We start from the raw sequence: 25,733 nt of genomic DNA on the forward strand, positions 1-25,733 counted from the left end.
AGAGGGTAAGAAAGTTTCTCAATCCACCCCTATATTTCCAGAGCCCTCCAAAAGTTCATTTTTACCCCTTACCAAATTTATCTTTCTGGATGGGATTTGTCCGGATTGAAACTCAAAAAAAAAAATCAACACTTTAACTCAATTTTGGAGGAACTCGGAGAATAGAGAGGTGGATTGAGAAATTATCAAGAGGTAAGACAAAAGCAATGTTTATAAAACAGAATCTTCACCAACCATTCTCATTTTGTCAAAAATAAATAAAATAATCAAGCACACTATTATCATGGTTTAGTATTGAATTTGACAATCATTAAAACTTAAAATACCATAGTTGAAAATCAAAGCATATAATGTTGCAAAATCATATAATTTTGCTCTAAAATCATCATGAAGCAAAATATTGGATGACTTTCTATGTGAATGAAGTTCTGGTGATGATCAAGTGTTATGTGCAAGCTCACCAGCAACAATGCAACATGCCAAAGAAATTGAATGACTCTATCTACTTCATATACGATGATTCATCTAGTTTCTAGAAGGATCAATGATTAGTAGTGACATGGCACAAGGAATCTATATATATTTTTAGTTTGTCATTATACTGATATCCATTGCTTGGAATAGGGGCATGCAATGTGAGTGTTAGTTGCATTGCTATATATGGAATTCTAACTTATAGAGTGCAACCCTAATCGAATTTGATTGTAACGGAAAGAGTATGAAGATATTAATACTCACAGAAGTTGAAAGAAAAGAAATAGAAAATTTTTACGATATTAAGAGATAGACTAATAACAATGACTATGAGCACTGGTTTACTCAATCTCTACAATACTCATACAAGTAAGTTGCAACATGTTCATCCATGTATGAACTTAAGAATCTCTTCATTCATTACATTTTCTTTTCAAAAGAACAATACAAGAACAGCAAGAAACCCTTAAAAAAATGCACACATCACCTAACCCAAAACAAATTTTGAACACATCTTCAAAAATCCAAGCCTTGCAACTCTATACATAATTTCACAGAAGTAATGATAGTTGCATACACTTTACTCACATGCTCTCCTCAAATAATGCCCTCCATACCAATAAACAATAATACCCTTGCAATTTGTTCTTAATGATCTAGATTTTACACACATTCACACAATATGCGCAACTCATCTTCCGAATGATATTAAATCTAACACAGTCATCTTCTACTAAAAATTCGAAGAGCCAATAGTTAGGTATTAAGATTAAGATCCTATACAACTAAAACCTTTATTTTTCTTTTCTCCCTCTATTTTTTTTCCAACTTCAGTTAAATTGTGCGGTCAAGAGGAAAATTCGAAAAGTGTTCTGTTGTAGAAACAAGACTATATATTCAACACACTATAGCTCTGGTTTCAACCTCCCTGTTCAACATATAAATTAATTAGAATAAATTGACACTAAAACTTATTGTGCAAACAATTATAAAAAACAGAACGGTCATTGAATGTGTCGAGCGCCGTCACTATTCTTGAGTTGACAAAAATCACAAAAACATCCTTGTGTGTCTCTCACTAGTCAGTTTGGTCATCAAATTTATTTGAGTTAGTTTGGTTCATCCAATTACTAACAGAAGATACGCGCACATATGTTTTTGTAATTTTGATATATTCAGGTACTACAGTGACAATGTTTTGCACAATTAGAGATCAAAATGACTGTTTACTAAGAAAAAGATTCGGTGTATTTACCATTGGGACCCAAATTGTCAAGTGCTGTATTGGAATCATATCCCATTCCATAAAAGTTTTGGAAGTCATGGTCCAAAGCATTCTGTATGTACATAATACATAATCAGTATTTGACAAACAAGAGAGCTAAAAGGTACAATACTACAGTGTTCAAAAGATCTTTACTCTTTCTACCTGAGGCAAAGGAGGGAACTGTGTTGATGAACTAGGCAAGCCAGACATGTTTCCCTGGAAACTTGCACTTGGGAATGGATGAGAGGAACTCATACCAGGAACAAATCCACCGATTCCAAGTCCTATGCGTGACTGGAGAATCTAATTGATAGAGAAACACACAAGTCAATAATAATTGTGTATTATACGGACTAAGAGCAACTCTTCTGAAGTGTACAATTCACTTTAGAAGATAAAGTAATGTCAGTTGTTGATGCGAAGATTCATAACTGATATTCGGACACGTTTAAGATTTGTTATGCATAAGCATATTGTTACATCAATAGCTAATTTTCGCATCAACGATTGAGATTATCTAGTTTACCCTCTAGAGTGAATTCTTCACTTCCAATGAGTCAAATCTGTAGGATTAAGATCTTTACTTACATCCTTTGATAAGAGCCGCTCTACATCAAAGTTCAGTTCGGGGTTCACAGTGGCAAGTTTCATGGACAAAAACTGCAAAATAAATCTTTATAAGATGAGTAGTCACAAAATCCATAATATAATGAAATTGATGCTTTGAAGTTGTGTAAAATGATTAAATCCTTCATATTTTACAAAAGTATTTCCCTTTTTTTTTTTTTTAAATTCCCTTGGTGTTAAGCATGTGCACAGTGCAAAACAGATCAAATTTGAACTATGAATAATAATAAAAAATTGATGCTTAACAGATTGCAAAGCACTGCTTTCTTACCTCAACCTGTTGTTGCAGTGATTGCACATAGTTTATTATCTCATCTAGCATTACTGCTTTGCCAGTTATCTAATAAGAGAAAAAACCAAAGACATCATCATCAGAAAAATTCACAGATCGAAAATTAATTAATCTGTTGAAACATATGAAACATATATCAGTGTGTCACCAAATAAGTTATGAGTTATGATGAATCATAAGAAACCATTTAACACAATCATCTAAATGAAATCACCTTGTTGCATCCTGGAACAAGTTCTTGAAGCAGCCTCATTCGTTCACTAATCTTTTCTCTTCTAACCTACAAGCCAAAAAAATATAATCATTCATTTGTATACATTAGAAAAATGGATTTCACATAATAAACATTATAGTATAAGATATGTAGTTTGTACCCTTTCTGCAAGACTGTGGCTGTTGGTGGCTTGACCTCTTCTAGCTCTAACATGAATGAAATTATCTTTAGAAGCATCTCCACTCGGAGAGTTGTCTTTAGTTTGCTTCCCTGATTGTTCAACTTTTGGTTTCTTTTCAGCTTCTTTTGATCCATCAGAGATCTTCCTTGGAGAATCCTTCATTCCATCACCCTCAGCATTCTAATCCAACCTCATATATAAAGAGGTTTTTCATTAGTATCTCATAAAACATCATAAACAAAACAATTAAATATTACAAGTCCTATATGAGATTCATTGATATATGAATATCAAATTTAGCTTAGCGACAAACCTTGATCTAATCCAAGCTCATATATAAGGCATTTGATTCATTAGTATCTTATAAAACCTCAAAACCAAAGTAAAACAATATTACAAGTCATATATGAGACACCAATGAAGTTCCATGTATCAGGTCTAAGTTCAATCTCTGCTATTAACATTTCTCTCTCACCCTAACAAATTTACCACCAACATTTATCTATTAAAAAATGGTCCTATATAAGATTCATTGTTATATGAATATCAAACTTGGCTTAGAAACAAACCTTGTTTGGACTGAAAGTGGAATTTTGATCAATTCCTCTTTTTCTTCTATTTCCACTACCAGGTGCAGATCCTGTACCTCCATCCTCATGAACTGAGTCCTCAACTTGAGATTGTTCGCCGTTAAAATGTCCCCTTTGGTTTCCAGCATCTTTGATGTGATTATAATGTTGTGGTGGAATTGGATACCCTGATGTGTTAGCTACATGATCACCACCTGACCCGTGTTGGCCAAAGGAACCAACCATTTCTGAGAAACTTCCACTTCCATAGGAAGGAATCTTGTGGATCATGCCTCCAAGATTTGAGTATTGAACAAGATGAGAGGTGCTACTCATTCCTTGATTCTCCAAAACAAGAGGGTTATAAGTTGAATTTGCATTAGCAAAATCATTGTGAGAAACCATTGAAGAACCTCCAAAAGTATGAGCCTGACTCAATGAAATAAGTGGATTATCCCAAGCTGAAGAACCCAGGAAATGATGATGATTAGGTACCTCTGAAGAAGACTTAGCCATATTGGATACAGAACTAATATCCATTTCTGAAGTCATAATGTTCTCATTTCCATGTTGAAACTCCATTGTATTTTCCTCACCACCCATCTCAATCTCAATTCAACCAAGCAAATAACACCTTTTCTATGTCTCACTCTTTCTAGTTTCTATATTTATATATCAATTGATTAGAACAATCCTGACTCAGCAGTTGGCTCAAGAAATGCATAAAAATGATTAAAGGGAAAGTGAATGTTGACTAAGTTTGGCTCAAGAGATATCTTGCAGGACTAAACAAGGAACAAATAATTTTGCAGCTTTATAGGACTGAGAGGAAGTTAAAGTAAAAGAAAGAAAGAAAAAAACCTTCTTCTCATAAAATGGAATATAATCTAACTAGTCAGATACAGATACAGATACCACCTCACCTCACTTCTTCCTTTCAAAAACCCTAGGATCAAATCAAAGACTAATGAAGAGAAAATAATAAAAATTGTTCCTCTCTGAGACAAGAAAGGTTTCACCTTTCAGTCTTGTTAAGAGCATAAAGTAGATGACATAGACACTGAGATTAGATTAGCTATATATAACAAACAACAGCTCATCAAATTACATATAAAGCAGATTCCCTTTTCTCCTTTGTCCACACACAACACATCAACACAACAATTTCCAACTTTGGTTGATGTTAAGCAAGATTATTATTATTCAGTGAGGCAATTTAACAAACAGTTAATAGGTAGAAAAAGTTGAAAGTGAAATTGGTGATGATAATAAATAATGGAATTGGAATCCAAGAAGAAACAAAGAGTAAAAGTATGAAATAGTACTCAAATCCTGCAATGACTATGGAAACTGAAAGTGAAAGGGACAGGAATTAGGTCTTAGAAGAATCAAATGTTATATAAATTGGACAATAAAAACCAATTTCACCAATTGGGTAGTAACCATAAACACTAAAGGTAGCATAAAAATCTAACTTTTATAGATTACAGACAACACTAGTATAAGCTAGAACTAGAGAGAGAGAGTAGAGAGAGAGTGTGTAGAGAGAGAGAGAGATTGATTTGTTTGCTTACCTGCCCATGCTATGAAATGACATGTATCATTTTAAAAGACATACTAACTACTGCCAACTGCTCCTGTTGGTAAATTATTGCACAAACAGAACAACAACAACAACCTAATCACTCTTTTTAGTTTGAGATATGATATGATGTTTTTTAACTGCAAAATTATGATGTTTTAAATAATTTTTGTGTTTTTTTACCGCGTAAGTTGTATAAGATAAAAAAAATACTAAAATTGAGCTATTGATTTTTTCTATCAACCACAAAAAAAAAAAGTATAATTTTTGTGCAAATTTTTTTTACACATATATTCAATGACGCGTTGCCACATTATTTCATGAATGTGACACATCATGTGTTTTTAATGATCATATATAATGTGTCGGTATATTATTGGACGTATGTGCAAAATAACTTTACACCGACGGTGCATATAAATAAAATTAAAAAAAAAAAACTATCGTCATTGCATACGGTTTAGATTTTATGAAGTTTTATACTGTAGTTAATTTTTTTTTTGGTGATTTGATATTAGACGGTTTAGATTATAAAATTTGTTATAAAATTATTTTAGCCGTTGACATAGATGAAATTTGCAATTTTGTGATGTAATTAGAACGGGGAATCCAATTTCGTAACAAGAGATACAAAGATAAGCACATTCGAATGAATTTAGATTCACTATAGTTCATCAATTGCTTGCATTTATGCCGTCAACAAATCATTGACTCTTGGGTCAAGATTAAACTGTCTAGGCTTTGAAATTTTTTATCTAGAACACTAAATTTTCAATTTGAAACGTTCAATCACAGTCCAACGATAATTGATATGTTGACTATGTAAAGTAATTAGCGACAGACTCCAAATTTCATATGATATAGTTTGTATTTTGATATTGAAATAATATAGTTGTTTCATTGTCTCCTCTTATAAAAGAAACTAAATTATACTTTATGTAATTTTTTTTTTAATTGACGAAATGACAAATCACTGAAAATTCACACATCCAAAATGAATGGATCAGAGTTCAGATCCTAATCATAGTATCTGACCTAACAATTTTAACATTTCAATCGATTGTATTAAAATTTACGGACTTTATGAACGACCACAAGTTTATTATTAATGATTGTAATAACTATTCAGGTTTGAGGTTAAGTTAATTAATAATTTTGTTAATCAATAGTTTAATTAAGCTTTAACCTTTTTCTTCAGGGGCGTGTGCAATTTTTTTCCTTTGATTGAGTTTGAGAGGTTCTTCTCTTGAAGGCCAAGCTTGTTCCCTTTAGTATTCTTTCATAATTAAAAAACATCTTTAGTATTTTTATTCATATTTTTAATGTTTTTACTGACACATTTGCCAACTGTTCTAAGTAACATAACCTTTTTTTTTTCTTCTTCTTTCTTTGCTGTTACACACTCATTTTACTCAGTGCCAACTAACCTCTTTGATTTCCTTTTTAGAATTCTCAATTGTATACACCTAACATCCATCATCCTTCATCAACCCTCACTCAAACACTGTTCATCATGGTTTCCAAACACTATATACCCTACTAAATCAAAATCATGGCTGAGAACAAATATGTACACCTATTTTATTTAATAAAGATAAATGAAAATTTAAAATAAGTAATCAAATTCTCATTTAATGAAAGGCTAACGGACAACAAATTGCGTCGCTAATTCTTTTTGAATGACAAAATTAATTCTCTTAAACATTACATCTTGAGATCTAGGAGGTATCACATTGTGAACTCTTTTCAAAATATTCACAACCTCTGGTGCTAGGAAACAAAAAATGTCAAATGCAAAAGGTATAAACACATGTCGATTGTTAGAGCATGCTCTCCATGTTTGACTACTTTACTTGAAGCAGTTTTGCAGGCCGTCTGTCCTACAGTAAATTCTTAATCGTTAATTCCACAAGTAGAAAAACTCCAATCAAATTCACACATGCATGTTTTTCACACCGTAAAATAAATTGTTCAACATAGTAACATGTACGGTGTTTCCCATATGGATTCGGGTTTACTGAAGTTTAAAAAGCACGCAGTTTAACGCAGTAATTAATCTCAGCCATTTATTTTCCATCAGACAGTTTACATTATATATATATATATATATATATACTAAACTGATCACAGTCATCTATTCAAATCGGACGATTTATAATGTAACTGCGTCAAGCTGTCAACATAGTTACAGCATCAAATATGTTTCCTGTACCATGGGGGCACAAGTGTGAGGACCAGATGATTGAGATGGGACAGGATAGTAGTACTAGTATATGGGAGATGGGAGAAGTGCAGGGTATAATAGCTTGTATCTCAACTTTAACAAAGACAATTTATTTAACAATGTAATAAACTTGAAACAGCAAGCTTTGATTTAATCTTAATTAATATAATAACTTTAGAAGGGAGTGAGTGAGAAGCAGAAAGAATAATAATGGAATCTAATCATGAATTTTACCTTCTTGTCCTGCCTACGTTTTCCAGCTGTAGCCTGTGAAGCCTTGTCTATTCACCCAATCCAGTCAAACCTAAAATCATCATCTAGTTAGTCAACATGTGACCTCGTTGTGATACTGCTGGAAAATTATAATCCTCACAAAATTTAATTCAATTTTCCTAAATCGACGGGTTTTTTTCTTCACAAGCATAATCATATACTATATCAAGAATCAGACACATATAGTATAGTATAGGGACAAATAAAATAATTAAATTGCTTATAAAAATCTCTCCTGAAAATGAGTGTGAAGTTGTGATTTGAAGCGTGTGATTAGTGGAGATTTGGTATGTACACAGTACACCTAACTTGTTGAACCAAAACACATGTTCTTGCTTTTTCTTTTCTTCGTAAAAATATTAGTATTTCTTTGTTTAGGCGTAATGAACTATAGAGAAGTTACATGTACCAAAAAAAAACTATAGAGAAGTTATTTTATTTGAGTGTTGTAAACTTAGCTCAAGTGGTAATTGTTAAGAAGTCATCGAATGTGAGTTAGTCTGACTAAGGATTTATAAGTAGAAAATAATCTTTACTTTTCAAGCTGATTTTATATGGTTGGGTTAAGTTCAACTCTCGATCCTAAGAATATTGATATCGTATTTTATATGTAGAAATCATCTAACAAAAAAAAAACTATAGAGCAGTGGTGCCCGTAAGGGTAAATGACCTCGGGTGTAAGTTTGAATCTACGATTGTTTATTGTTTAATATGTGTGAATTTTGACGCTAAATTGTTTATAAAAAATAGAGGAATGTTCGTGGTACTTGCTAAAATATTTTTTTTAATATGTCACTCTCTTATCGAGTACTCCCTCCAATCTCATATATAAGTAAATATTCGTTTTTCAAGTACATTGAATAATTGATGTATTTGGTCCATATTATAAATCAGATATATTGAAACAAATGGGTCTGTGAAAGAGATAAAAAAATTGGATATGATATATGAAGAAGATGAGAGAAGTTTCAAAATATTTAGTTGAAAAGAAACCGAAAGAATCTTAAAATTGCATCATTATTGTAAAGAAAACTCTAATATTGTTAAATGTAAAGTTAGTGATTCTCTATTTGTTGGGTCACGAGGGGGCAGTCGAGGATCATGCACATTGAGTTTAAGAACAACTCAACAAGTGGGTTAAACACCGCATTTTAACTCAAAATCTTAAGACGTTAGGTTTATGAATTCTCTCACTTATAAAATGTTCAACTTCCACTTTTCTAACAATATGAGACTTAACTCATATTTGCTACAACACTATTTTCAATATTCATTCTATTATCGAGTGAAATTTATATGCTGTTTTAAAATAGGTCAAATATTTTGTAAAAAAAAAAAAACCCAATATAAAATGATCTCACATGATTGTTGTTAACACTTTTTTTTTTAAGACGAATTAGAAAAATTTGGGTTTAATTCAACAAACAAATTAGTTTATTTTTTGGAAAAGCCAAAAATAATAAGTTAGTTCTCTATATATGTATGTAATTGAATATTTAAATGTATTTAAAATATTAATGACATGCATTTTTATAACTATAACAACTAACTTCTTACAAAAAAAATTATGTAATGGACATATTTGAGACATATTTTAAAGAATTTGAGACATATTTGTTTGCCAATAAAATTTCTACATAAACTTTTTCCTTTTCTTTGCATAAAGTGTGAAAAGCCAAACCCCCCACTTTTTCAAGTAGACGAGACTTCTCGTGCATATAATCCTACAATCAATTCATCTAATTGATTATTATAATATCAATTAAAGGTCCATTAGAGAATCTAATGAGAACATAAACATAGTACAAAACAACTTAATTTACATCAAATGCCAATAAAGCTCTAGTTATCTTTTTTCAAGTGATTACGTGACAGCGAAGTGTAGCATTATAAGATCTCTAATTTAATTTAAAAAGATGGAAGCATGCGAAGAAGGGTCTGATGCAGAGCAATCATCATCATCAACCTTGCTTTAAAAATTATATTCAAAAGGCTGCTAATTATGAACAAGATGTTAACTTGGATGCTTCCTTGGGGTTCTCTTCAATAATGTAACACCTTAACTAGAAAGATTAAAAATGGTGACATATGTTTACAATATATAGTAGTAATATAAAATAAATAAAATGGTGTTTAAATTTAAATATTGAAAATTATTCACCATATTATGATGCATGGAGGGTCACCAAAGTAAATGTCCACCATGTACACCAAAAAAGTTTAGAATAGATCAACGATAGTTTATAGACAACATTCATATCCTTCGATACACACTAGGATGTTTTTACAAATGATAATATTGCGAGAGCTCACACAATGTTCAAAGGAGACAATACTTTAAAAATGTAGTGTGTATTGTAAGTTGAGAATGGAACATTAGTGACACATGTGGGAACAAAGTCTAAACTACGTACAATGGTGGACATACCCTTTACTCTTAGCCTCAACTCATGGGCGGATTCTAGTGTGGGTTAGTGGAACATGTCTCCCACTGGTGAAATATGTCTTGGTTATCGTTCGATCCAAATAAAACAACATGAACGGTCCAGATCTTGTAAACAATAATTGTTTCTTCAGTATCAGATTTTGACCCAAAATTAAAATTATAAAAAAAAAAAAAACAAACATCATGAACATCGCCACCGCTAACCTAAAAGAGTGACAATCCTATATGAATCTTCCTCTTCTCGTTACTCATTGTGCATCATCCACCACCACCGACGGCCACCACAACCGTCGTCGTCCCTCTATCTTTCTCAGCGTTACTCTCTCTTTCCCACCAATTTTCAAATCTGAGTTTTGTTGTGGTGAATTTTTTTGTTTTATTTCCATCTTTTCATGTATGGTTCTGTTTGTATGAAGATTAAAAGCTAGATTTTTGGATGAAGGAATCTAAAATTAACCACAGTTTCACCGTGGCTAAACATGATGTATGTCGTGGTTAAAGAGAAAAGAGGATGGATTGAGCAGAATCAATGGAGGGTCAAAACTTTCATGAAGTTTGTGAACCCAGATCTATTTTCTCTCTTCCTTGTATTTTCTCTTTGTGCGAAATTTTCATGGATTTGGATCTGATGGGGTTTCATCTTTTTGGGTTTGATGAGTTTGATCTTTCTGAATTTTCTCTTATGCATCTCTCATGAATTTTTTGATAAATTACAAGTTGGATTGAAGTTTATTAGTAAGACTTTGTTCATAATAGTTTCATATTGATGAAGAAGAGTGACATGTTAATTAAGTTTGTAAAGAATTTTTAAATTTTATAATGGGGGTTGTTGTTAGGTGATGTGGATGAAGAACATACATGAAGATGAAGATGAAGATGAAGATGGAGAGTATGTTATGTTGGTACCGGTGATGATCGATGAACAACAAGATGAAGGAATTATAAAATTATAATCTGATTTTTTTTAATAATTTTAATTTTGGGTCAAAAATCTGATACGGAAGAAACAGCTATTGTTTACAAGATCTGGACCGTTCATATTGTTTTATTTGGATCGAACGATAACCAAGACATATTTCACCAGTGGGAGACATGTTCCACTGACCCACACTAGAATCCGCCCAACTCATGGTTATTGTTTAGGTACTCCAAAAAAGTTTCATATGACTTAGAAATCAATGTCAATATATAATAGTTTATAAATAACACACTCTCACTTATTAATCCAAGAGTTTTAAAAATAGCAAATTTTGAGTGCAAATGAGTTTAAAAATCTATTTTATGTTAAAGTTTTTAAAATGAATATTTGACTTACTTATAAAATGGCCAATTAGTCAATAAATAGCCTAAATTTTGTGTTAAGACTTTATTATATTTTAGGCTTAACTACACATTTGGTCCCTTACTTTATTTTAGGTTTCAAGTTAGTCTTTTTCGTTAGTTTTGTCACTAACACCGTTTGAACAGTACACGTGTCAGTGTGTACAAGTGTCACGTGTCTGCCCACATATGCAAATTGGCTGCCATATGTGACAAAATTGACGAAATGGACTAACTTGAAATCTAAAATAAACGTAAGAGACCAAATTAATACTTTTTAAACGTAAGTGACCAAATTGAAACATAAAATAAACGTAAGGGAACAAATATATAGTTAAGCCAATATTTTATTATTGTTTGAAAAACTATGTTTTTATTTTATTATCATTATTAGTGTATTATATGCATGACTCATTTATATTGCTTCTCGTCCCCTACGGGCTATTGTCGTGTCTATAACTAAACGATCACATGGCAATTAGGATTTAGGCCAATCACATTTATGGGATATGTCACTTATTTTGTGTAAATAATAATATGGGCTATCGCACTTGGGTGGTCATTTATTTATATTATACACCTCTAACCTAGGCCTCTTCATTATTCTAGTATTATTTTGACGAAAATTAGGCCTCTTCATTATAACATCTATGTAGATACTTATACTATATAGCATGTACATCTTGATTTTTTTGTACAGTATTACTTATCGTTGGTTGAACTGACATATGTTAGTTAGAATAGTTTGCTGAGCTGGTAGATGTTTGTTAGGCAGCTATAGTTACAAGGATATGCAATTATGTATATAAACATCATCTTAAATGTAAGAAATTAATTGATGAATAATGAGAATTGAATCATCTCTATCCTTATGTTAAGTTTGAAAAAACAAACCAATTAATAAAGTCGTTAGAATTTGTGAGTTTTTATTTATTTATTTTTTAAGCTTAAATTTGTGAGCTGTTATTAAAATCCGTCAAATTGAGCTTTTTACCACATGAGTAATGTCTTATTAGTATCTATCTTCAATAGATAGGAAATCTAAGCGATTGATGATCATCATGACAATTGAATTGTAAACTTCCGCGAGCTCAACAAGTTATTAACTTATTATAATTAACCTATGTTAACTTACTAACTTAGTGGTTCTGTTAACCAACTAACTAATTCACTGATCCTATATAATATATGTATAACTAAATAGTAATATTTTTAATTAATAAAAATATTATTTGTTTGTAAACTGACCCAACCGATTAGGGGACTATCCATGTTTGTCCAACAATTTTTCAGATCATATTGAATTGGGCAAAAAATAAATAAATTAGGCCTATATTCTTTCAACCCAACCATTTTTGTCTGTTGGACTAAGTGGGTTGAGCCCAACCATTAAAAAAAAGTGGGATGAGCTCAATAAATATAAAAAGATTTTCTTTTTGTGCCCTCGAGTCTTTTACGCGCCCGGACCTTCCAATTCTACCTCCTCGCAACATAAGATACGAGTGTATAAATAATAAAAATTGGATAAAAAAACAGTTCTCTACCCTAAGATGTGAATCTTATAAAATCTAATATTTTTGTATTTCTCACCCTTCCTTTGCCACCTATTTTACAAGGTTTGCTAATTAAGTAGCAAACTCAGTTTGCATCTTAGGATGCAAACTATTTTTTTTTCCAGATTTTGCGCCCCTGAGTTCGCTACTTAAATAGTAAGGGGGTATTTTTGAATTTTTTGGCGCGCGCTAGAACAACGAGAGGTCACAAAAAGAAGAAATCTAAAAAGAAAAACAGTCAGATTTTTTTAGTAGATAGAAAAAATAATAAACCATGGAATTTTTTTTTCTATTTTAATAGTAAATAAATGAAGGTATTTAATGTGACACAACTGTGGAAGTAAAATTCAAGGAAGTAATTTGAAGTTATTTAAGAGTTTCTAGGGCAACCATACAAAATTATGATTTTTTCTCATAGACTATTAGTCATATGATTTTTTTTTTCTAGAATCAAACTGTATAGATTGTACATGAGATCATTCTATTGAATTTTCATAATCAGATTTCATTGCACTTAACAACATCACACACCTCAGGATGAGTTTTCAACATCATTATTGTCAAGGTTATAGAGTGATGGTTAACACAGGAGAAAAATATAAACATTAATTATTGTTCTTTCCCTCAAATTATGCTTCAAACATACGAGAGATTCATTTATCCTTTCAATTTTGTTTTAAATACCACATAGTCATCTATATGAGTTTAACTCAGTTGGTAAAGGACATCACATATTATATGTATAGCTGTAGTTCGAACTCCGAACACCCCACTTATCTGCTTTAAGGGTGAAATTTCTAATCACCAAACTAACTAACCCAAAAGAACTAACCCAAAAGAAAAATACCACGTAGTCTTCTTCTCTTATTTTTGGGTGCAAAAGTACCACATAGTCATTAAAAATTGAACTCTTTTATCGCGGAATTAGACCTAATATTAACGTTGGCTTATTTGTCAATATATTCACTTTAACATATTACATATCACAACTTAGAGTCATGTAAGAACACATGTCAATGTATCTAAATATATACCATATATAAAGAGAATAGGTCAGTTTTTGTGTGAACTTTTCATAATATCAACAATACCCTTGATTTTTTTTTAGTAGCAAAAAAAATCTTTTATTAACAAACTCAACATAACATACATTTTATTTTAGCAGCAAATTTTTTTATTAACAAACCCACCATAAGTTCATAACATAAGACACACACATATATATATATATATTGTACTATACAGTTCCGCGCCTGGCTCGTTAGTATAAATAAAAACTTTGCTTTTTAAAAAACAAATATTTAATATTTTTTTACTCAACAAATATTTAATATTTAAAAGAAGGAATATCCTTTTTGTAAGATATTAAAATGAAATTTTTACTCAAAAAAGTACTAAAAAATTAGATAATAGACAAACCTAGCAATGTACCATATGAAACACTGAAACCCCCTATTTCAATCTCTTCATTCTCATTCTCATTCTCAACTACCATAGTAAACTTATCCAAAACCAATCCTCTCAACCCTTCTTAAACCCTAGCCTCCATTTCCCCCCAATTCCATTCCAATTTCCTTCAACCATGGCTTCTTGCAATCTCTCCTCATGCAATCTTTCTTCCTCAGCTTCCATTTCTTCATTCCCCTCTTCTTCCTCCCGCAGAAAGTCTTCCAACAAAGTCGCTCTCACCAGAAAGAATCGGAACCCTAAAATCTCTGCCATGGCCAAGGAGTTACATTTCAACACGGATGGTTCCGCAATTAGAAAACTTCAAGTTGGTTACTCAATTACACTGAAAAATTGAGTTTTTTTTGTTTGTTTGTTTTGTTTTTGGTTTCAATGTTTTTAGTGATTTTTTTTTTTGTGTTTTACAGAATGGTGTGAACAAGCTTGCTGATTTGGTTGGTGTTACTCTTGGTCCTAAAGGAAGGAATGTTGTTCTTGAAAGCAAATATGGTTCACCTAAAATTGTCAACGATGGTGTTACTGTTGCTAAAGAGGTGTGTCACTTGAATATGCTTTTCAATTTTGTGACATGTGATTTATTAGAATTGGATTAATTTGTATGAGATTAGGGTCTATGATTTTTTACTTGAAATATTTTTTTTTTTGTTGAATTAGTTATGTGGGGTGTTTGTTTTGATGTTGTGTTTGTAATTTGGATTGAAAAGGTTGAGTTGGAGGATCCAGTTGAGAATATTGGTGCCAAATTGGTGAGACAAGCGGCCGCTAAGACAAATGACTTGGCGGGTGATGGAACCACGACTTCTGTTGTTTTGGCTCAGGGTCTTATTGCAGAAGGTGTTAAGGTAGGACTGTTATGAGTTGTGGATATAAGTAACAAGTAACTTATTGGGTTGGTTTTGTTTTGGTTATTGTCACATAATTAAGGACTCATTTTGAGTTATATTTTATAGGTTGTTGCAGCTGGTGCAAACCCTGTGCTTATTACACGTGGTATTGAGAAGACAGCGAAAGCTCTTGTCGAGGAACTTAAACTGATGTCAAAGGAGGTGAAACATTTTTCTTCTTGTTCTTTTGTGTATTTAAGCATGTTTACTTAAAAGGGGTACCTCAAACTTCCATTTTCTTTGCATATTTTTAGTCTGTTCATTGCTTGGGAATTATTTCTTGTGAAGTACGGACACATGTAGGATTAGGCCTGCCCTTGTGTCCGACACCCGTACGAGAAATGTCAGACAACTTAGACGAGTGTTTGAAACTGTGAATACATTTTTTTCTTTGCTTTGTTATACCTTAGAGACTCTTTGGATACATCTACAATGGTAAAGACATGTAGAAGCAATGATGATCAATGAGGGGATTAAAGACATTAAATTTGATTATATAATTTAGTTTTTCGGCAGTTGATGAATGAAAGTGAAAGACCTTGTTTTAGAATTTTTTTTTTGTAATGAAACAAATTACTCACTTTAGACGCACATATATATCTTGATTCTTAATAATTTGGATATTTTATAAAAGATGTTCATATGTGTGTGTGTCGCTGTAGCCTGTAAGTGTCCTATGTTTTTTTTATATTAGTAGTGTCAATGTGTTTGGGTTTGGCTTCTGTGCTTCATAGATTATTTCACTTTTTTTTTCTCTTTCCATTTAGACTTAGAAGAGTCGTGGTCGTGTGAATTTTTCAGGTTGAAGACAGTGAATTGGCAGATGTGGCAGCAGTCAGTGCAGGGAACAATTATGAGGTCGGAAATATGATAGCTGAGGCATTGAGCAAGGTTGGTAGAAAGGGTGTTGTGACACTTGAAGAGGGAAAGAGTGCTGAAAACAGTCTCTATGTTGTCGAGGGAATGCAATTCGATCGAGGATACATTTCACCCTACTTTGTTACCGACAGTGAGAAAATGACTGTTGAATTTGAAAACTGCAAGGTGCGACATTTGTTTTCTTTCTCTAGAAATTATTTTTGACGTCATCTTATGCATTTACTTACATATTTCATATGGTATATATGTTGTGCAGTTGCTATTAGTTGACAAAAAGATAACCAATGCAAGGGATCTTATTAACATACTGGAGGATGCAATTAGAAACGGATTCCCTATCTTGATCATTGCGGAGGATATTGAACAAGAAGCTTTGGCAACTCTTGTTGTGAACAAACTTAGAGGATCACTGAAGATTGCAGCACTTAAGGCTCCTGGATTTGGAGAACGCAAGAGCCAGTACCTTGATGATATTGCCATCTTGACCGGAGGTTTATAAATATAACTGTTTTATGTCTATGATTATTCTGTTCAATTTGGAAGTGTATAGTTTCTCCTTGTTTTCTTTTTTCTTTTTTGGCCCAGCTGTTGGTAACAATATGTATTTTCCCAATTTGCTTACAGGTACTGTTATCAGAGAGGAGGTTGGCCTTACCTTAGACAAAGCTGGGAATGAGGTTCTGGGTACTGCCGCCAAGGTGGTGCTCACCAAAGATTCGACCACAATTGTTGGTGATGGAAGTACCCAGGAAGCAGTTACCAAGAGAGTTTCACAGATTAAAAACCAAATTGAGGTTTCCCTCTATCTCCTGCCCCACCCCTCCACCCGCTAAAAAATTGTTTGCATGACATGTGCAAGGCTGTTTTTTGAGACCTTGTACACACTAACTAATGATGCACTACAAATGAGAAATATTTTCAAGTTCAGGAGGATTAATATGCATAACATTAGGTTGATATTTACAGTCAGTAATCCAAATGTGTGTATGCACACATGCATAGGAGTGGTCATATTATATAGGAGAAACTCTAAATCTGTACATATAAAAGAGTACGAGAAATTCACATTGTTAAGCAGGCTCTAACAAAATGTTTACATATTATACAGGCTGCAGAACAAGATTATGAAAAGGAGAAGCTGAGCGAAAGGATTGCAAAACTGTCTGGTGGTGTGGCTGTAATACAGGTATTGTTCCTACCCCAGTACCCCACTGAAATTTGATAATATGGTAGCTTTTAACATCTCTGCAAGTCAGATTAAACGGCGCATGTTTTGTTATGAGTGTAGGTTGGTGCACAAACTGAGACAGAACTCAAGGAAAAGAAATTGAGAGTTGAAGACGCTCTTAATGCTACAAAGGTGACTTTATCTTTCCCAAAATGTTGATTAATTTATTCTTTTTCCAGTTCTATAAGCTAATATTTTCTTGACTTTCAGGCGGCTGTTGAAGAGGGTATTGTAGTTGGTGGTGGGTGCACATTGCTCAGACTTGCATCAAAGGTAGATGCAATAAAGGCTACCCTTGCCAATGATGAAGAAAAAGTGAGTCATTATTTGATATATTACAAGAATTAATGTTTTTTCTGTATATATGGAGATATTTTCTCTTTTGGTCCTTGAAAGTTTGCCTGACTTGGCTGTGCTCTGTTCGGTGATATCACTTTTTATTGTTTAACTTTCTGATTTTTCCCATGGCTTTATGATTACAACGTGGCGCAGGTTGGAGCAGACATTGTTAAAAGAGCTCTTAGTTACCCTCTGAAGTTAATAGCGAAAAATGCCGGTGTAAATGGAAGTGTTGTTAGTGAGAAGGTATATAAATCAGCTGAATTCGGAATTCATTACTCTTAGATTGTGCTGATGTAACTCCGTGTATTGGATAGGTTCTGTCTAACGACGATACAAGATATGGATATAATGCTGCCACTGGAAAATACGAAGATTTAATGTCTGCCGGGATCATTGATCCAACAAAGGTGATATATTGATTGGTGCCTGTGTTGTCTTTCATTTATCTGCATTTGAATTTGCTGCTATCTCTTGTAATCTGCTAATACATTTAAAACTTTGCTCGTTGTATATGGGTGTCCCATGTCAGTTTTGGCTCAACTTTGGTTTCGTACCAAACACAAGGTTCTTAAATCATGCATACTGTTGTAAAATGGCAGTGTACCACCCTCCCTAGAAAACTGTCTGGAGGATATTAAGCACTAGACGTTACAGATTTGTTGAAGTGTCACTGGACTTGATGTGGGAAACATGACCCGAATTATTTTATGTTTAGTTTCTTGTCTAGTGTAACTGTGGTGTAATACTCTTCTATGGCAATCTTTAAAATGCTTCTTTGAAAAGAGCTTATTATGCATGTTTCCGCCTTTAGTGTGTGAATGTTATGTAACAATGATAATAACAATATGATATTTATGCTTGATATGAAACTTTGATAAACTAAAGCATCTTACTCTTTTGCACAGGTGGTCAGATGTTGCCTGGAACATGCAGCCTCTGTTGCCAAAACCTTCTTGATGTCAGACTGTGTTGTTGTTGAGATTAAGGAACCTGAGTCTGCACCTGTTGGCAACCCCATGGACAATTCGGGTATGTAGTTTGAACATTCAAATTCATTCAAACCATTTTAAGGCCGTGGCATTTTGATGTTTCCATTGCATTGTCAATTATGGAGATGTATGATCTATAAAAAGCGTGATATTTTAATTAAAAGTGATAATAGAAAATAATAAGTATTTTGTATAAATATTTTTATATTTTGTAAACCAAGTCTATTTGTTTGTAAGCAACAAAATATCATCGTATATTCCTATTATTTTGTGTGTAACTTTCAATTGTCAACCAAGAATCTTGAATTTCAAGGTGTAAAATAAGATTTTGAATATCAGGAATCTCACATACATTTGGGTTAAATGTTTGCTGACTGTGCCTTTCTTTTGTTCCAGGCTATGGTATGTAGAGTGACGATTGCTGTGGAGTGGGAGCAACATTTTCCCTCCTTAGAGGGGGAACAACATTTTCCCTCCTTAAAGTGGGAACAACATTTCCCCCTGTATTTTTTCTCGATGTAGCGCATAATCTGGTAGCTATTTAATTTGTAGGAACAAGTCCATATGTAGGACGGACGCCTGTAGTGTAGTGAACCAGAAAGTGTGACATTTTTGTTTCTCTTAATTTAATAATTGGAAAAGTTTTTGCAAATCACCTCCCCTACATATTTTACTTTTATCTGTTTGTTTTGTACTTGTTCCTGGAACACGCCTTGGATTAGTGTGATTTAGACTTGTTAAAAATCAGAGGTGTAGAGAAATGGAAATAAGCTCAGAGAGCTTGAAGATTGAAAGTAAAACTCATAAGGATGCACAGAATAAACTACAATTGTTCTATCTATAAGAAATCATATTGAAAAAGATACACAATGATATACAATTGTAATATTTGTAGAGCAAGTTGGTTAGGAGCTTCATCTTGAACAAACAAAGGGTATGGGCTCAAACAAAGGTATGTAACTATTTAGTTAGACAATTTTTCTGTCTTTTTCTCTAAATATGCTCAAATCTGTCAAAATACATTACCAGAAGTGTCTCTCGGTAGTGTATTTTTAGATAAAATTCAGCACAACGCCTCCGGTAAACCACACGTTTTAGGGGGTGGATTGACAAACTGTCATATAGGTAAGTTAGTATATTACGCAACAATGAACTTTGGTTGAATCTGATCACTTAAAAGGAGGACAAAATGTGTTTAATTTGGGAGTGTCACTGTTATTTTAAGATCTTAATTGCATCTCAAAGAACTTCAATGCCCTATTGTATATATAATATAGGAGTGAGTTTTATCTATGGGGCATCATCATATTGGCAATGCAGTCTTGGACGAGTCATTTAAGGATCTGGGCTTTATAGTACTCAACCATTTGAAGCTTGCTGAATTTCCCAAGGGAGTTACTTTTGCCACCCTATGAGTTACTCGTGTGCCCTATTTTTACTCATCCGCTACTTAAGTAGTGGATGTTATAAAATGAGAAATTTTAGGGAAAAATGCCGTATGCATAAGTATTCTTGTTTTTTTTAATCATAAGTATAATGCCCTTGGAAACATAAGTATAATGTGATTCATACCTTAGTTACAGTAACCACGTTTTTTTAATCATATTCTCGTATTGGCACTTCATTTCTACTTATATGAATTCTTCTTGTTTTTATTATTTTAAATACAAAAATGAATGAGGAAAGGACCAAAATAAAATGTGAAAATTTAGTAGTTAGATGCAGTAATTAGATTAGAGGCATCCCCAAAGGAAACATGGCCCGTCTAAAGGGCACATTCATTATTCTCTCCCTCAATAACACCACAAAATAGTCACTAGTTTTTCTCTGCCCCTCAATGGTCCTATTACTGAAAATATGACACCACTTTTAGATTGAATCAAGTTGCAAGATGTAATATTAACATATTCTGGGGACCATCTTTGTTGCATTGCATTCAGCATGGTTGTATCTTGTAAGTGAGTGTGTGGTGGGGGACCTTTCTGCACTAATGAGAGGATATCTAAATTCTCAACAAAATTTACCATCACTTTACTGTTCACTTGCACAAAAGCTAAGTATAAAAATTGTTAAATTAAAACGAGGGTATATCAATTTGGAAGCTTGGACAATGTTATTTATTGTTCTTGCTTTATTAACACTAGTACAAAGCCAGATTCTACTACATTGAAGTTTTACATCTGTTATATTCTAATCGATGTAACTTTTTTATATTGTTGTCTTTATAATCGATGTAGAGAGTGTTTTCTTAACATCGGTTATCAACACAATTGATGTACAAATATTGTTTGCATTATTTGTGATCTCCCTTTTTGACGCGTAGTTTTGTTTTCTAAACTCTTCACATACTCATTCTCTCTGTCGCAATGCATCACCGCCTATTGTTTGCCCTATCCCAAACCACCCTTGATGTCTCCATTGCATAACAAATGTAGCACTATTGCGCTTATTCTCCGCCATATATATAGATCCAACGCTCATTCTCCACCATACATATCGATAGACCCAAACTTGTAGCACCACTATGTCATACCATCACCTGTTGCACTGCCTTGTGCATCGTCTAAGTTTATCGAGTATGTTGATTCTCTTCCAATTCTAATCTCTCTTATAAGATAGATATAAGAGAGATTAGAATTGGAGACCTCGTATCTTGTTTGAGATTGCAGGAGGAGTAGGGAGACCCCTTATGCTCGATGAAGCTACTAAAAATAGAGCTACTAAACGCATGTTTGACGAGATCATGGTCAAACAAGACGGCTACGCGTTTTATGTAGAGGTGGTGTATAAAAAATTGCCGGAATTTTGCACCCATTGTCAATCTATTGGTCATTCCGTAAACAATTGCAACAAGCTACACCCTAAGGTCAAAAGCTAGTGATGATAGAGATAAGAAAAACGTGGCTTCCAAACCACAATTCAAAATGTAGTATGTTGAGTAAGATAATGCAGCCAAGGCTACAACCCCAAACTGAGAAAGAGTCAGAGAATGTAGAGAATTTAAATAGGGACATGGACAACACCAGTGCACCAGTTCAACAGGATGATGTTCCAATTAAAATCATAGTGCAAGAGAGAGAGAGAGGGAAACAAAAGAGATACACAGAATAATGCATTGGCTTTGGTAGTTCAGAAAGAGATTCAAATATTAAGGCAGGCTTAGGCGAACATGGCATAACAAGGTAAATATAGTGCTTCTATTTAAGGTCCATAGGGTGTCAACTTCGTTGGGATGTCTAGTGTCTCCTTAATGTCTAGAAGCTCTTAATTCAATTAAAAATTCAACATTTTGATAGGTGCATTTTGGGTATTACGATGAATTGAGCACTATTATTTTGGCAAACTCACATAAAGATTAGATTTCTACACCGTTAGAGATTACCTGCACTTATTAATGTGGGACAGTCAATTGAGATCAGGAATTTAGATTTTAACCTCAAAATTTTATATATTAAATAAAAATAAAAATTTATCTTAACATCTGAATCATTCAATCTTCATCAGACATTATCGAATTATCGAAGTGATGACCACATCTTATCTAAATAACTCAAGCGAGAACACGTACATATTCAAATTTGAATATTAATAAATCATTAACAAATTTGAGTTTCCCTCGTTCTCATGTATCAGATATGGTTCTTTAAATTTTCAAATAAATAAATAAAAAATTATTTAAGTCATGCATATTAATTATCAAGAATACTATCAACCAACTGCTACATGAATAACACCATCAATATATTTTTAAGAGAATTCATCATTTCTCGCTTTAATTCTCCATGTTATAAATGACTTTTTGAATCATACATGTGACATGAATAACACCATTAATATATTTTTAAGAGAATTCATTTCTCGCTTTAATTCTCCATGTTATAAATGACTTTTTCAATCATAATGTGATATGATAATAAACTATACAAAAATTTCAAGGCAATACTCGTGTGTGTACACACTTTGCAGAAACTATACAAAAATTTCATAGCATCAAACGAAATATTAATTTAAGATAATATAAATATTTGACGACTAATATGATTTTTGAAGTTTGATGGCTATTTATTATACTTTAGTTATCCAATCATAAATTTCAATATTTCTTTAGTAAATAAGTCAACTTTTCTACCTTAAGTTTAGCTTAGAAGAGTTCCCACAAGTCGGTCACTTTTAATATGATGAAAATATTTTTTTAATTAATTTATATTTTGGATTTTTTTCTACTTATATATATATATATATATATATATATATATATATATATATATATATATATATATTCTCATAATAATTAAATATTTTTCTTTAAAGGAATTAAAAATCAGATAGCTTATTAACTATCTACTATTTTTACTAAACAGAGCCAAAATCTCCTTTGAATCAATGTTTTAAAATCGAACCGCAGGTTGAACCGTTGTGACCTCCGATTCATGGTTCAATCGGTTGGACTGGTTAAACTGTTATTGAACCGATTGAACCGGAATAATAATAATAATAATAATAATAATAATAATAATAATAAGGCTTAATTAGTTAATTAGTCCCTTAAAGACATTTTTTGTTTCACAATGGTCCCTTAAAGAAAAAAAGGTCCAGATTGGTCCCTTATTGATATCACCGTTACGCATAATAGTCCTTTCCGTCCATTTTTTCCAAAAAACGTTAACTATTGACACGTGGCACTATGGTGAGCCAATATATACAGTGATCCATCGTAGACCTCATTTACATTTTAAATTTTAACCGTTTAATCTTTTTGTCACAATGGATACCGTTAGATCTTGCAGGTCTATTATATCTATAGGTGTGAACCACCACAAACTAATTTGCTTTATCTTCTACCTCCCTTCATTCTTCATCTTCATAAACTTAACAACAACAACAACAACAACAACAAAAAAACTCAGAACATCATCATGATTTCAACATCATCATATAGTTTAAAAAAAGAACATCATCAAGAACAACAACAACCTAGAACAACATAACACTTCATCATCAAAATCAGATCTCTGCAAGAACCAAAATCATGATCTTGGGAATGGGTTTCATTTGATTTCGATTTCTGTTTGATTTTTTTGTTCGATTTTGAGTGATTCCCGACCTATGTTCAATTTCGGTTTCATTTGATTTATGTATTCTTCAAATCTGAGTTTCTACAAGATCTATGTTCTTCATAGATCTTTTCTTCAAATCTGTTTCTTCATAGATCTGTTTCTCCATGAAGTTGTTGAGACATTGAAAAGTATTGAGACATTGATTGTATGCCTGCGTGTAGGAGTTTTTTGTTTGATTTTGTTGCAGGTTGTGTGTTGTCCCCTGTTTCGTTGGTGACTGTTCTTGATTAGGGGCATTTTTTGTACCCAAGATTCAGCAATTTGCTTAATAAAATTTGTAAAAAAAATAAGAAACTAAAATTGTGTTCTGGAAAAAAAAAACTGAGTTTTTTATGAAGGTTATGAAAATGGTGTTGAAGATGAAGAAGGATAAGAGGAAGAAAATGAAGAAATGATGGAGGATGAAGGATATGATGGTGCACGGTTAGATCCGCTGGACATGCAAAATCTAATGGTTTATTTTTCTTCAAAAAGATCTGATGGTTAAGATTGAAAAATATATTGAGGTATATGGTGGACCATCTACAATATTGATCCACATAATATATTTAGTGTTAATTAACTAACAGAAGGGACCAATCTGGATAACGGTGATATCAATAAGGGACCAATCCGGACCTTTTTTTCTTTAAGGGACCATTGTGAAATCTAAAATGTCTTTAAGGGACCAATTTACTAATTAAGCCTAATAATAATAATAATAAATAATACTACAAGATAATATAAATAAATTTCATATAAATAAATTTCACAACAATAATAGTAACGGTAGTTTTTCAGCCCAATGCACATTTATCTCTATCTCTATCTCTATCTCTATCTTTAAAAAAGATGGACGTTCCTAGCCCTTAATCCCCATAAAACCCTAGCTCGTCCCTTACAACCCTAAACCTAATCTTTCTAACAAATCACTAAATGACATTCTAACAAATCTTTAAATGACATTTTGATGTAATCACCAATTGCCATTTGCACAATTCTTCATCAATACGTGTTTCCTCTACATGTAATGACTTGCAACATTTAATTTCCTCTACATGCAAGTCTTGCAGCATGTAATGCTCAATACGCTTAAATGATGGACAACAAGTTTGGTAATCTTCACCACATCCTACAATCAACCACCCTTCTATATAACCATTCTTCAACCAAGAACAATTATACTCCAAATCCCAAATTCCTCCATTTCTTCACCCGTTGAACAATTATACCCGAAATCCCTCCATCTCTTCATCTCACTTTCTGATTATAATAACCGAGAAAATAAATGGAATGACTATTGCTATTTTTAAGGGATTAACTGATAATGCTATTTTTTAGCAATTGTTAGTGTCAAATGACTATTGCTATTTTTTAGGGATTAATTGATAATGCTGTTTTTTAGCAATCATTAGTGTCAAATGAATATTTTAGGGATTAATTGATAATGCTATTGTTTAGCGATCGTTAGTGTCAAATGTTTCTCTTTCTTCATCTATCTCACGCAAATCCCTTTTCTTTCTCTCTCTCTCTTTTATTCTCTGTTTAAAAGCATAGTACTCATCCTCTGGTGTTCTCTTTGTGTATACGAGCTTCTCAAAGGTTGATTTCCTATTTATGTGCAAGAGTATTTTTTTTTTGTATTTTTGTGAAATTTGTAAAGAACAAATAAAATTTGAGTTAAATCCCCCAATGCATGCACATCAAATAAATGGAATGACATACTTAAATACATGCAACAAAAGGAATATTTTCATGCTTCAACTCTGCACAATTTGCTGAGTTGTAGCCATGCATGCTAAATTTGACTTGCTCCTCATTAAATC

General features: G+C 32.6%; 2 protein-coding genes and 1 long non-coding RNA gene across 3 annotated transcripts; 1 reads left to right on the top strand and 2 right to left on the bottom strand.

The window, feature by feature from the left end:
• Positions 1-743: 743 nt before the first annotated feature.
• Positions 744-5,285, bottom strand: LOC123917335 (transcription factor bHLH74). Its single transcript, XM_045969029.1, has 8 exons — positions 3,625-5,285; positions 3,035-3,235; positions 2,875-2,940; positions 2,640-2,708; positions 2,330-2,401; positions 1,904-2,044; positions 1,730-1,811; positions 744-1,402 (listed from the first exon to the last, which is right to left on the bottom strand). The coding sequence occupies exons 1-8, from the start codon at positions 4,225-4,227 to the stop codon at positions 1,380-1,382; spliced, it is 1,257 nt and encodes a 418-aa protein (XP_045824985.1). The 5' UTR covers positions 4,228-5,285; the 3' UTR covers positions 744-1,379.
• Positions 5,286-6,811: 1,526 nt separating this feature from the next.
• LOC123917342 lies at positions 6,812-7,894 on the bottom strand. The gene is made up of 2 exons (XR_006812437.1): positions 7,665-7,894; positions 6,812-7,086 (listed from the first exon to the last, which is right to left on the bottom strand). It is a non-coding gene; the product is annotated as an uncharacterized LOC123917342 (long non-coding RNA).
• A 6,521-nt stretch (positions 7,895-14,415) lies between these two features.
• Positions 14,416-19,463, top strand: LOC123917350 (ruBisCO large subunit-binding protein subunit beta, chloroplastic-like). Its single transcript, XM_045969045.1, has 14 exons — positions 14,416-14,796; positions 14,897-15,022; positions 15,194-15,331; positions 15,440-15,535; positions 16,175-16,417; positions 16,509-16,743; positions 16,877-17,046; positions 17,361-17,438; positions 17,541-17,612; positions 17,691-17,795; positions 17,973-18,065; positions 18,137-18,229; positions 18,728-18,851; positions 19,208-19,463. Exons 1-14 carry the CDS (start codon positions 14,605-14,607, stop codon positions 19,219-19,221), a joined length of 1,779 nt encoding a protein of 592 aa, XP_045825001.1. The 5' UTR covers positions 14,416-14,604; the 3' UTR covers positions 19,222-19,463.
• Positions 19,464-25,733: the final 6,270 nt, after the last annotated feature.

This window comes from Trifolium pratense, linkage group LG1, assembly GCF_020283565.1.
Source record: "Trifolium pratense cultivar HEN17-A07 linkage group LG1, ARS_RC_1.1, whole genome shotgun sequence".
In the NCBI taxonomy this organism is placed as follows: domain Eukaryota; kingdom Viridiplantae; phylum Streptophyta; class Magnoliopsida; order Fabales; family Fabaceae; genus Trifolium; species Trifolium pratense.